The 14195-nt window shown below is 37.8% G+C and overlaps 1 protein-coding gene across 2 annotated transcripts; it reads left to right on the plus strand.

Moving 5' to 3' along the window:
• Positions 1 to 8192: 8192 nt before the first annotated feature.
• On the plus strand, positions 8193 to 14107 carry kxd1 (KxDL motif containing 1). 2 transcript variants are annotated; one of them, XM_028818003.2, is made up of 5 exons: positions 8193 to 8334; positions 8448 to 8609; positions 10858 to 11010; positions 12760 to 12806; positions 13244 to 14107. In XM_028818003.2, exons 2-5 carry the CDS (start codon positions 8494 to 8496, stop codon positions 13507 to 13509), a joined length of 582 nt encoding a protein of 193 aa, XP_028673836.1. In that variant the 5' UTR covers positions 8193 to 8334; positions 8448 to 8493; the 3' UTR covers positions 13510 to 14107. The 2 variants fall into 2 exon arrangements, with proteins under 2 accessions (XP_028673836.1, XP_051785165.1); XM_051929205.1 differs by having other exon boundaries at positions 8226 to 8338; positions 8459 to 8609.
• Positions 14108 to 14195: the final 88 nt, after the last annotated feature.

The following is a 14195-nucleotide window of genomic DNA, read 5'->3' on the forward strand; positions in this document are numbered from 1 at the left end:
TAAGAGTATACAATATTTAAATGAAGTTAAAAATGTATCTGTATAATGTAATATACATACTGCATTTTATCTTAAAAATGATATCAAGAGTTCCAAGAAGATAGTGCCTGGAAATCTTTATCGACTTAAAAGCAAGTCGTCATCATCTGTACATATGTACTCTCTTCTATTAAATTGAATTCCTTTATTATTTTTGTATGGTACAAGGAGATGCAAATCTTCCATAAACTTATTTTCCTATAACAAGGTAAAATAACAACAATAATAAGAAGAAGATAAAAAACAATGAAAAATATACAATATGAAAGAATATGTGGCTCAGGTTGTGCAATATTACAACTGTACAACTATAATGCAAGTGAGGCAATTGTGCTTATAAGATAGATAGATAGATACTTTATTAATTCCCAAGGGGAAATTCACATACTTCAGCAAAAGCACACTGATAAAAAACAATATTAAATTAAAGAGTGATAAAAATGCAGGTATAACAGACAATAACTTTGTATAATGTTAACGTTTACTCCCCCGGGTGAAATTGAAGAGTCGCATAGTGTGGGGGAGGAACGATCTCCTCAGTGGAGCAGGACAGTGACAGCAGGCTGTTGCTGAAGCTGCTCCTCTGTCTGGAGATAATACTGTTCAGTGGATTCTCCATGATTGACAGGAGCCTGCTCAGCGCCCTTCGCTTCGCCACAGATGTCAAACTGTCCAGCTCCATGCCTACAATAGAGCCTGCCTTCCTCACCAGTTTGTCCAGGTGTGAGGCATCCCTCTTCTTTTTGCTGCCTCCCCAGCACACCACCGTGTAGAAGAGGGCACTCGCCACAACCATCTGATAGAACATCTGCAGCATCTTATTGCAGATGTAGAAGGACCCCAGTCTTCTAAGAAAGTATAGTCTGCTCTGTCCTCTCTTGCACAGAGCATCAGTATTGGCAGTCCAGTCCAACTTATCATCCAGCTGCACTCCCAGGTATTTATAGGTCTGCACACAGTCACCTCTGATGATCATGGGGTCCATGAGGGGCCTGGGCCTCCTAAAATCCACCACCAGCTCCTTGGTTTTGCTGGTGTTCAGTTGTAGGTGGTTTGAGTCGCACCATTTAACAAAGTCCTTGATTAGGTTCCTATACTCGTCCTCCTCCTGCCCACGATAGCAGTGTCACCAGCACGTGGCAGGACTCAGAATTGTATTGGAAGTCCGATGTATATAGGCTGAACAGGACTGGAGAAAGTACAGTCCCCTGCAGCGCTCCTGTGCTGCTGACCACAATGTCAGACCTGCAGTTCTCGAGATGCACATACTGATGCACATATATAAGTACAAACAGTTCTACTGGAAGCACTTGATGGACTGATTGAGTACGTTCATAGCTTTTGGGATAGCTGTTTCTGAACTGCTAGGTCCCTACAGGAAAGGGTCTGAAGTGTTTTCGGAATGGGAGAATTTCAAATAGATTGTGCCCAAGGCTGAGGCAGCGTGTGCTAGAAGCTGTATCCCAATAATTATCTCCGCTTTTAACACAATCTGTGTTAGAGCTTTCCAAGCAGCTGCTGTACGGTTGGATTCCACACTCCGATACAGTGGGTAAAATACTCTGAGTGGTGCACTGAGAGTAACAATGCTAAAGCAATTGTGGTATTTGGAATAGTTTGGCCATGCCGTTCACCATTATAAGGTTACAGGTTGATTACAATCAGATGCCTTAAACTAAAAATGATAAGCAGTTAATTTCAGTGTATTTGATAAAGCCGCATCAGGGATGTGAATCTAAAAAATAAAGGGAAACCACACAGGAACAGTAGCACTTCTATAATGCCAGTTTGCAAAACCAAGAAGAAAACTTGCATACGTGTTACTGGCCTCAGGCACAGGGGAACCTGGGCCAGGTAGAAGCCACTGTAGCTACAGGGAGTAGCCACGGCGATATGGTGAAAAAGCATAAAAGAAGCAGGCAGCAGTCACAAGTCTCAGACCGTACTTCTATGTTCTACTGTATTCTCCTTTACCTAGAAATCTATAAATGCTTCAGTCTCTGCTTAGATCAACATCTTGATCAGTTAAACAATGGTGCATGCCAATTCCCTCTGCAGAATAATAGTATAAACACATTTAATTTGGTTCAACAATAGTATTGTTGGCAGCTATCAAGAAGTACCTGATTAGAAACCAATGTCCCCAGAACTCATTCATTTTCAAAGGAAGCAGGTAGTTCTGTATCACCACATTGTGTGTGGATGAGATACTTTTCAAAGTAGTCTGATTATTAAAAGCAGGTCACTCTTTCGCAAAACAGGTAAATATTTATGTCCTGTAGATAGCCATCAACAATAACGTATAGCAGAATTTTCCAGGAATTTTGCTTTTACTTTAAAACACTAGTTTATAGCCCATTACACTAAGCAACACACAGAAATGTCAATTTCTTTAAAACACTGAATTCTAGCCAATTACATACGCAATGGTTTCAGCTGGCCTGAGACTGTGCGTGGCTTTAGGCCAAGTTTAGTTTTTATATATTGTGATATGAAACAGGTGTATGCAACATTTTTGTGCATACACACCGTTTATACATGAGGCCCCTGAAGATGACATCCAAGCTAACAAAGTTCAAGAGGATCTGCCAGGAGCAATAGGATAAACCAGCCCACATCCATACATATATATATGAGAGATTTCAGTTTTTGATTTTTAATAAACTAGGAGGCTTCGCCCCCTGCTCACTTCGCTCACCAACCCCCATGTTTGGTTTTCCGGATACACACTTTTAAGATTTTTTTATTCTTTGAATTGTTGCTATTTCATTAGCTTCACTTTTATTTCAGAACTTCAGTAAAAACAATATTTGGAATCTTTCGAGTTCCAATATACTGAATCTTTTTAATGAGGTCAGTGAGACATGTGTTTAATGATTTTGTACCATAATTCAGGATAGGTTTCTCTGTTTGGAATTTCAGCACAGACAAAGCGATCGACATCATCAGCAGTTAATAATTTTTTTTTTGCAAAGTAACCAATAAATGCATATGAGGTAAAATACGTTTTTGAAATTCTCTTGACTTAAACTTCAAAGCCTTACAATATTTACATACTTCTGACATATCACCTATGTCCATATGTTCGATCTCTATTCACCTTTTAGTTATTTCTCCGAGTAATAAATTCTCTTTTTTTTTGCGCTAATGTGATGTTTACTTTCTTTTTTAGATACAGTCATTTTTTTTTCTACTTTCATATTCTGTATTTTGCTCTGCATGTGTATCGTGCCTACGTTTTTTTTTTGAGTCTTTTGAATTCCAATTTTCATTATCTCTAACCTGCTCTGCATGTGTTTAGCCCCTTTGTTTTTTAACCTCTTTATGATGTTTTACTTTGTTGTCTACTCTCTTTTATTTCTGACCTCGCTTTGTCCTGCTTTTTTTTTCCAATTACACCTGGTCCATGGTGATTATTTTCCCTTTTTCGAGTAATAATTTCCATTTGTTTGCGCTACTGCGATCTTTACTATATTTTTTTTATACTTTCTAATTTTCCTACTTTCATATTCTTTAACTTGCTCCACATTTGTATCGCACATACGTTTTTTTTTTTTTTTTTTTGAGCCTTTCAAATTCCACTGCTTTCATAATCTGCTCTGCATGTGTACAGCACCAACGTTTGTGAACGTGTTTATGAAGTTCTACTTTGTCTTTTACTCTGTCTTTTAATTCTGAGCCCGATTGGACGTGCTTTGTTTCAATTCCACTTGTTCCGGGCTGATAATTACTTTCCTTATTTTCTGAATTTGCACCTAGATTATTTTTTCTTTTTTGCTTTTGAGTCTCTTTTCTCCGTGCTGCTTTCTTCTTTGCTTAGTCGTCGACGTTTCATTTATAACATATTGTCCTTATACGCTTTACATGCGCTGAGACCCTGGATCTGTGTGTGATCAAATCCTTCATATGACTGAATGTTTTGCTGCCCTGTTGTCTTATTTGATATTGATTGTAAGTAGGGCGTGTCTTGCAAGAATCTCATGTTCTACGTCATCGCGAGACGGTCCTGGGTCAATCTCTTGGCACAATGTCTCATGTTTAAGGTCCTCGTGGGCCTTTTAACTGTCTCCCGTGATCTTAACGTGAAGATCACGTCTCAATGCCCTACTGTTTCTCTCCAGGATTTTTTTTATAATAGAGAGATTTGGAAACCTTTCTGAAAACATGTTTTCACTTTGTCATTATGGGTTATTGAATGGGGATTAATAGGACGAAATGGCAAACTTTTCTATTTAAAATTAAATCCATGACACAACAAAGTATATAAAAAGTGAAGGGGTCTGAATACTTTCTGAAGGCACTGTGTAAATATTGGGGAGATGATGTTATGCAATCTTGAAATGAGCTGAATTTATTAAATCGCTGTAAAGTTTCAAAGGGGATACAGTTTCGCCAAGTTGTCTATGGTGTTTGTTTACTTTTGTGCAGTGTTCCTGTTCTTATTCTGGTATTCATTATATCGACTTCCTGCCAAGATGACTCTTACCTTGCACTGCTTGCTGTACTCTACATGGAGTCATCGTGAAAACTCGAGCAGTTTTTGTAACTAGTCATGCCAGAGACTTCCTGAAGGCAACAGCTCCAGTATCCAAGGAGTGACAGTCCTTAAATGTGACATTTTCCACCTAAAACGTGCTGCAAGTTATTTCAAGATGTTAATCTGACACTGCTCTTAGCCAATATCATGACATGTCCACTTTGCAGTTAAAGCAAATGCAGTCCCACAATTTTCACCTTGTTTCAATAATTTCATATATCACATAAAGCAGAGAGTATACTAACCTCATAACCTTATATCACAGCTCCAGCTTATTCAAAACTCAGCTGCAAGAGTCCTTACTCAAACCAGCAGCAGCGAGCACATCACACCCATCCTGCTCCGTCTTCACTGGCTCCCTGTGTCCTACAGAATCGAATATAAAATCCTACTAATAACCTACAAAGCTTTAAATAACCTCGCGCCAAACTACATCACTGACCTCCTCCATCACTATGTGCCTGCCCGCCCACTAAGGTCCTCTGATTCTGGTAATCTTGTTGTGCCCCTCACTAATCTACACTCTATGGGTGACAGGGCCTTCAGCTGTATAGCGCCCAGACTCTGGAATGACCTACCAAAATTAATCAGGTCAGCTGACTCCATGAATTCTTTTAAAAAACAACTCAAAACTCATCTGTTCAGGAAGGCTTTTAGCTCTACTTGACTTTATTACCTTTCTCTCAGTTTACTTCTCTGTCAAGATGCTCATGTAACCTGTATGTGTGTGCTAGACCATCAATTATGTTGTCTGTTTTTTCTTCAGAATTTACTGTCTTAATCTTCCTTATTTATTTATCTGGTTTGTACAATGCTATATACTGTATATTCTGCCGTTCTTTATTATATTCTGTAAGTGCCTTGAGCATGGGAAAGGCGCTATATAAATAAAATGTATTATTATTATTATTATTAACCTCTCAAATAAATAAGTAAAACTGTTGAAACGTATATACATTACAAAATTACAGCCACTGGTCAATGTAGCCTGAACTGTGAGATATGGTGAGCTGCACTGGCTGTAGCAGTTTAGACTTGTGATCGTCTTCTCTGATACACCATATAGATCTGCAATCTGTCATACTTTTATACTGCATAAAAGAAAATGTTCTATTGATTCAGCTGGAAGGTCAAAGGATGGCTGTCCAGCGCAGGTAACTTTGTCACCTGAACTGGCATGTCACCTAGTCTACTGCACCAGTTGTTCGATGGTTTCAAAAATAGTTTCATCGATATAGTCTAAAAGGGCTACCAACATTGTAATTTCTTCTGATAAATCTTCAATTTTCTCTCTGGTATGTGATAACTTCAGCAGAATCCATTTCATCAGCAGCAGTAAGAGTTTTTCAAATTAATTGTTTTGCAATCTAATTTATGTCATCCCAAACACACATACTCCATGAGGCATGAGTAATCGACAAAAGACGATTCACCAATGAAAACATAGCATGTGCTAGAGTCCGCTTTGACAAGTGAAAGTAACAATTTTTGAAAGAATATTACTGACAAAAGTAAATAAGCAAAAAAAAAAAAACATTTTGTGAGACATTTATTTATTGCTGTTCACATTTCATGACACATTTGTTTATTTATGCTCATATTTCACTTACATTTATTTATTTATCTAATTTTGTCTAAAATATTCCTCCATACAAGACTAGATTGTAACTGATCCTGCCAAGTTGCACCCTAGAACGAAAAGATGTGATATCAGTGCTAGTGTTGTATCCAATTCGATCCCCTGTCCCCAGTGGCAAAAATGTCAATCAAACCTCTGAATCATGATAAGGGCTTGCACAGAAATTGAAATTAGTGTACGTCCTTCAATATGGATAAGTGTAACTTTCAAATTCCAATTTCTTAAAAAACATTATTCGCCATTACGAATGCCCAGCCTCACAGCAAGAAACACTAGAAATACACTGGTATGATAAGTGGTGGCAGTTAGTTATAATCATGACTAAGCTAAACAGTCGTGCACAAGAACTCCTCCAGCGACACACGTTAAAACACAATTCCAGGGTGCTCACTCTGGTCTGATGTCAGTCGTGATGAGTTGCTGGCTTTCTTTCCATGTATTGTATATACTGTATAATAATTCAAAAGTCTGACGTTGAATTGTACTGATCAACAAAACCTTTACTTAGAGTGCCTTATGGTCCATCCAGGATATAGATAACAAGATGAAAACGTTTTGTCAATGGCTAAAACTATCTGATATTATAAAAATAACTAGGTTCATGACTGATCCTTTTAAATATTTTTCTTCCATATCTCCTTATTCCTCTCTTTCTCTCTCAAAACAGCTGATGCATCAGACTCTTTGTTTTTGATATTTCATGTGGTGCACTGTTCTCTGATTGCTATCGTGTATAATGTTAATAGTTGGCTTTGCACACTCTGTTCCTCTCCGTCACTCATAATGTCACATTGGGTTTTGGTAGTTTTTGTGGCTATCTATTGCAGACTTTCACACTATTTGCTGATATTTTTCAGGGCCTATTCAAGTTTAGGTGACTCCTAAGCTTTGACATCTTACATACTAGTTTTTCCTGTGGTTCTCTCAAAACACCAATGGGGAGTCCTGAACAATGGTTCAAGCCCAGGGTCCTTTTTACTCCTAAGTCGGCCCCTGTGAATAACTGTGCTTTCTGGACATCTAGACGTCACCAAGTTCTGTAGTGGTCAGGCAGGTTTTAACGAAAAGATCTCCCATTCAGTCTGAGGTTCCTGAAATGTCCTAACAATTAAACCTACTACCTAAGCAAACTGGGAGTTTCAACTATGAGGCTAATGCTCATATTTCATAAGATGTCATACAGGAATCCACAGCAAAGACGTCCAGGAAGGTGAAACTGAAAATTAAAAAATTCTCATTGTCCTGCCAGTCCTTAAATTTTGTTAAAATGTTTGTTGCAAAAACTCAGCAATTATTGTTTTGTTTAAGCGCTATAATGTATAATGTACATAGTTGCAGAGATAATGATGTTCTTTAATGTTTTCTTGCATTTGATTGTGGGTTCGCTTCCCGGTTCCTCCCTGTGTGGATAGCGCTTTGAGTACAGAGAAAAGCGCTATATAAATGTAATGAATTATTATTATTAATTATGTATTTTAATTGTGCATTTGCTTTAAAGCACCTGTTTAAGATATTTTGTTATTATTTATAATTACCTTGCGTGCAGTTTCCACGTTTAGTTTGCCATTACCTTGGTGATCTGTACGCAAATGATGAAAATCGTACGTTTTATGCGACTTGGTTGACCCGTCATTTGTCATTATTGGGAGTTAAAAAACACTCCCCCAACCCTAATCTTACATTACCAGTGTGCCGAACGGGGCGTGACGCCTGTGCATTATGGGCGGAGTTAAACCTTTAAATTAATGAATGTGGGGATTATGGGCGGAGAGAAACGTTTAACTCGACCAGGTTTACCCGTGCCCCACTCCACATGCTGCTGCGAGGGGTACATGGTTACAGTCTGCTTCAACAGAGTGAAATTGCCGATGGCGTTACCAGACCTACATCATAGATATTGCAAGCTACAATTACGACTCAACTCGTCGGCGTGTGGATTATGCAGTTACCCGGATGTGGCGTCCTGACAAGCCCCGCCTTTTCTTGCGGCACGTGAACGCTGAATCCTTGGAAATGCGTCACAACGCGGAAGTTCTCTCCGCGGCGATTATTTTGGAACTTGTTTTGTGTGTGTACACTGGAAGACTGCGTGGAGGAAGAAAAGGGGAAGACGCAGGAGGTTTGTGCTTCTTCGTTTGAGACAGTGTGATAGACACACAGGTTTAGCATGCAGAATAAATCATCAGGAATCCTTAATGACCGACGTCTCTCCCTGTTATTTCCCTCACACAGGCTGCTTCGAGAAAACTCTGGTGCTGTGGGCTGTTGAGTACAATTTATGTCGAAAGGGAAGGCCGTTATGGAGCCCTCTGCGTCTGGCATGTTTTGTGGGAGGATGCTGAGCATGGTAAATTCTGAGGACGTTAACGCGATCATCCAAGCTCAGAGACACATGTAAGTTCATCTGTGTAGCGTTGAGTTTCGCTTCACCATGTGGGTTTGAGATCTGCCAAACTTCTGCATTTGTTAAAGAGCGAAATAAATGTCAGCATAAAGTCGCGAAGCCCCCAAATGTCAGTTTTCTCTCTCTTTTGCCAGTTGAGGTTTAGTACGTACAGCATCTTTTATTAGGAAGTTAAATCAGGAGAGGCCTTTACAATGATAAACTAATGCAGTGTTCAAAACATTACAAGGTAAAGAGTTACAATATAACTTCACTCGAGTTGTTGGTAATTCACAGTATACATTTTCAGGCACCATTAAGTGGAGAAGACACAAAACTGCAATTAACTTATTAATAAAAATGGTAAGAGAAATGGCCGAAGGTGGTGGTTAATATAATAATAATGATAATGATATAATTACAACACGCGTGGGATAGCAGGCAACTGCGCAATTCACGGCCTCAAGCTCTACTTAAAGAAATATACAAAGATAAATGGGAGATTGGATTGGTGAATTTATAATGCTGTTGTCATTATTTGGTGTCTGCTTATTGCAGAAAAAGGTTATGAAGCCAATTGACTGACATTTTTTTTGAATAATCCAGGTGGAGATGTTGGGACTCAGTGGTGTACAAATGGGGTTCAATACATGTACATTGCAGGTCTGCTAGAGCAACAATTCCAGTTAATGTATGAAGCTATAGTCGGCTAAATGTTTTTCCTGGGACAGGCGTGGTACCTTCATTATTACCCACGTTGGGTCGTTTTGCAGAAGTGACTGTAATGGAGGTTTATAAAAAAACTGTTATACTAATGTGTGAGTATATCCAGAATACAGAATACCATGTGCATTTTAAAGGAATACTCCACCCAATATTGATGCTTTTTTAATGTTACCTACCCCTTGTATTTTGTAGTGGTGGCCAAGGAAAACATGTACTCTCAAGTTCTCTTGCTGAATGGAGATAAAAATGTGTATTAGATAATAGAAACTAGTAGTGACCAATGCTGTGCAACAGCAAACAATGTGAAAAATGTCCAATTGGAAGGACAGAAAACCTCACATAGTCGCATGTCGGTTATCTAGTTGTATGCTCAAAATGTGAAAAAAGCATGCTTTTTAGCCAAAATAATCTTAAACAGTTGCTTATGGAATGATTTACACCTGTCATAAACAGGAAAATAAAGCCTCATGGGGTTGGCCTTTTAGAAATGAAGACGGGACCCTTGACCAATGAACGAGGGGGGGGAAAGGCGTGTCTTCAATTAATTCACTTTAATTTCCTGTTTATGCAATGCACAGATTGTTCCAGAAGTAATTATTTAACAGTATTTATCTAAAAAGCAACGTTTGGCACGTTTTGGCGATACAACTGGATTAATCACATGTGGATTATACAACACAGGTAAACTTGAGATTTAAAAAAAAAAAAAAAAATTTATGCCATGAATGTTTTACACATCATTCACTGTTTTACAGCACTGGTTGCAGTTGCCTTTCTATTATTTCATAAGCTTATTTTTGTCCATTCTGCATGGAAACATGAGATGTTGTTTTTCTCAGCCACCAATACAAAGTACATGAGGTCAGAAATATATAAAAAATATCATTTTTGGATGGAGTATTTTGTCTATTATTCCTTAATAGGGAATTTAATTTCTAGCTTTGCTCAGAGCTTGCTATCCAAAAATGCAGACTTTGGGTCAGTAACAGTGTAGTACAACACAGTATTTATCAGAAATGTCTACAATTATAGCCTTGTACACTGAACTCTTTGGAATGCAGACAGCAGTGTCACTGCCATGCCAATACCAAAGTCAATGAAGAATAAACACATTTTGAGGACATGACTTAGGAAGGATGCCGTGCAATTCTACTACTAAATAGACTTACGATTTATAAAAAGAAGTTAGTAATCTCTTTTAAGCTTATAGTGTTTTAGCAGGCCTAGGTTGAAAAAAGAAAATCTGACAGAAACAACCTACTTTTAATTGTAATTATTACCAGTTGCTTCTTTGCCCTTTACTATTGTTTTTTTTTTTTTTTTTTTTACTTTGCAGTGGTGCAACACATTATAACTGTTTTACAATTTAATGCTGTTTCTCTTAATCATCAGTTTGTCTTTGCACTTACTTGATTCGGGGTTATTGCAGATTAAGCCATTCCTAGAAGCAGTGGGCACAAGACAGAACCTTGATCTGGATGAGATTCTAGCTTTAAGCAGCCTTTTTATCTTGATTGTTCCTTTTTTGTATAGGTTAGACCGATTTGAAAAGACGAATGAGATGCTTTTAAATTTTAACAATCTCTCAAGTGTCAGACTTCAACAAATGACAGATCGCTTTCAGAACCACACACGCACCTTGGTTGAGATGAAGAAAGATCTTGACAACATCTTCCGAAGAATCAGGTGCGTGGCATTCTTGATCCTGAAATTACTGACCACTGTAGATGAGTTGTGCTCTGAACAAATGTGCGAAGCTTCCAAAAAATAATCGGTGGGAAAGATCAAAAGGCACATTCATTATCATGAATTGTCAAAATGAGGTAAACTGTCCTGTAGATTTAATGAGCAGGATATCTAATATTGAATTATCTGGAAACCTTTACAGTATAAAATGTTTTATTTGTGCTGGTACTGACCAACTATTCACATTAAATGTTAGAGTGTAACATTATATTTCTATGACCAAAAAAATGAAAATGGGTTGGAGGAATACACTTCTTAGATATATGCAAATTATTTAGTTCTAAAGTTACATTGACAATGTAGTTTTTACTCATCTGTTTGACATAAAGTTGGGCCACAATTCTGGCTTTTAAAAAGACAGAATTGTATAAAGTGGAGATTCTAAATTCACCTCCCTGTGTGTGTGTGTGTGTGTGTGTGTGTGTGTGTGTGTGTGTGCGTGTGCGTGCGTGCATGTGCGCCTGTGTGATTGAGTGCTCTCTAGTGGACTGGAGCCCTGTCTCACATTTCTTTTCACATTGTAACCAGTGCCACCCACATGGACATTGACTCTCATCTGCACTGAAATGGGTAACAGGGTTAGGATGTCGATGGACAAATAGATGAGCTCAGTCCTTGAGTTTTAAGCCACTTCAAACCAAAGTATCTTCTTACAGGATATAGAGAGCACCATAACAAGGGCTTTACAAAGTCCCCAGGAATAAAATTTAAAGTAGCACAAGACAATAAGATCAGGTACAAGATAAATATTGGTAAATATACAGATTGTTCAGCTGGGCATATTTTCACAGTGACCTTGGATTGAAGAAGCACAATGCAAACTATAGTCTTGTGCATTGGAAAATATATATTAAAACCATTTAAGGCCAGGGATGCTTTTTTCTGAAATGTGATTTTATATGAATTACCAACAAATTAGACAATCCTATTGTGCTGTAAAACAACAAGCACACAGATTCTAACAAAGTGTATGCTGATCCTCTTCGGCTACTATTAAAGGAAAAAAGTCTTGATCCTAGATTCCTCTTAATCACTGGTTCACTTTGTCAATCATACACACAAAGGTTCTCTGGACTCTAGCAATTATATAAGAAACTTGATTAACAAAGACATCTAAGGAGTATGCCATACAAGATTTTAGTCCTGCACTATAATCACAGATACGCTAACAGTTGTTTGTTCAGACAAAGATTTTCTAGATGTGAATGTACAAGAACAAATTTAGCATATTGCTGTTAGCATGCAAATAACGGGCAAGCACATACTGTATTCTTGAAAGGTAAAGTAGGATGATGTAACCCTTAATAATGAGATATTCATGGTGCTGAGACTTAATGTCAGAGGCTGCTTCCTGAAGAAGTGTCTGCATACTTCAACCAGATAAGCAAATGTCCATGTATAAAGTTACTTTGTTTTATTGGTATTACTCTGGCACTCTATCAAGGATAACATTAAGACAGCTGCATCTCTGAGTAATATTTGCATATTTAACCCCCTTAGAAAAACCTTTTGAGTCTAAGATGCTTTGTCCAGGATGTTATAAACACATTTTCTCCAAAACTTCTCCTAAACCTTAATTGATCTGAATGCTGCATTGGCTGCATTGAATGACAAAAGAGTCGCATATTTTGTCCATGTGTTCCTTGTTTACCCAGTTTGATAGTTACATTTCTTTTTTTGTCTATACAGAACACTAAAGGGCAAGATTGCAAAACAATACCCAGATACATTTAACAGTAAGTACTTGTTTCATGACCAAGTTCTCCAGGTTTCATTTACGTTCCAAAGGCATGCAGTTGTGTTCACTGGAGGTTGAATAAGAGTGTTGCTGTCTTCTGTGATGCTTCTAAGGCAAGGCCTCGGCCAAAACTTTCAGGAGACGTATGTGCTGGATAAGCGGTTTAAGGAAATGGATTAATGGATTGTTGAGTATTCCTGGTAATTTCTGTAGACCATGTGCTCATTTCCTTATATTTATAAATATCAGTTTAATGTAAGGATAGCAGGAGGCCTAAGTCTTTCCCAGCAACACCAACACAAAGTCAGAAGCAACTATGAATAAGGCCAAAGTACTCCCAACTCTCACTGAAAGTTACAAAAAAAAAATTTCTAAAAATGTGTATGCATGGTAAAGCACTGACAGTATTTCTTGCATTTCAATTTGTTTTATAAGGTATTCATGAATCTCCTATTCTTGAAGATGATGATGATTATTTTGACCCCATTCCACCAAGCACAGCAACTACCACTGGCACATCAGAACAAAGCACAGAATCCTGTGACACAAGCCCAGATATAATTTCACCAACCGTTAGCCGAAGCTCTGAGGACTTTTCTCAAGAAATAATGGAAACTCCTACTTCCGATGGACAGAATAAATCCTTTGCAGAAGAAGAAGGAGATGGTGAAAAGAATGGAAATAACCTGGAAAGAGAATAGCCAATGAATGATGCAATTTGTACACGTTTTGTAAACTTGTCACTGTAGTCATTTCTCAGGAGTGCCGCTATTTTTTTTTTTAACGTTGACGTATTTTCAGTGGACTGAGTGAGTGCCACCAGAAAATTATAAAACTGTATGTTAGATCAGTATTTATCATCAAAGCAGGCTTGCAACTGGGTTTAGACTCAAATAACTAAAAACTACACTTTGCAAATCAAACATTAAACAGTGTTTTTGACACATTCAAACCCTTCATAAACGTCATGCGGCCATTTGCTAAAGCTGATAATGCATTAGAATGATGGGAAGAGAATTTCAGAAAGTGCACTTCGAGTAATCATGACCTAGACTGTATCGGCACGCAGCAAAACTGTAACTATTTTTAACCCATGTACCCTAGGAGGTGTTTTTGTTTCCATATTTAACTTCTTATTCTTGGCGTTTTGTATTTTGCCTCCTTGTAAAATTGTTTGTTTTAACTGTTGGCATAATTTGTAAACTGCTCATTTTCAAGTTAATTGCTATGCAACAAAATTACACTTTTATTTATGCTGCCAATCCCCATGGGACAAAACAAATAAAAATGTACACCTAATTTGATTTTTCATTAATATGTATTTTTCAAGTATTATCCTTACATTTTTTTTGTTTTTTTGAGCCACCTTCAAATTCTCCAGAAATGT

The sequence above is a fragment of the Erpetoichthys calabaricus genome, chromosome 1, assembly GCF_900747795.2.
Source record: "Erpetoichthys calabaricus chromosome 1, fErpCal1.3, whole genome shotgun sequence".
Lineage (NCBI taxonomy): Eukaryota > Metazoa > Chordata > Cladistia > Polypteriformes > Polypteridae > Erpetoichthys > Erpetoichthys calabaricus.

Coding starts and splice junctions, on each gene's coding strand:
- kxd1 (XM_028818003.2), top strand. CDS start 8,494: ATGTCGAAAGGGAAGGCCGTTATGGAGCCCTCTGCGTCTGGCATGTTT. Junction 8,610..10,857: donor ATCCAAGCTCAGAGACACAT/GTAAGTTCATCT, acceptor TTTTTTGTATAG/GTTAGACCGATTTGAAAAGA. Junction 11,011..12,759: donor AACATCTTCCGAAGAATCAG/GTGCGTGGCATT, acceptor TTGTCTATACAG/AACACTAAAGGGCAAGATTG.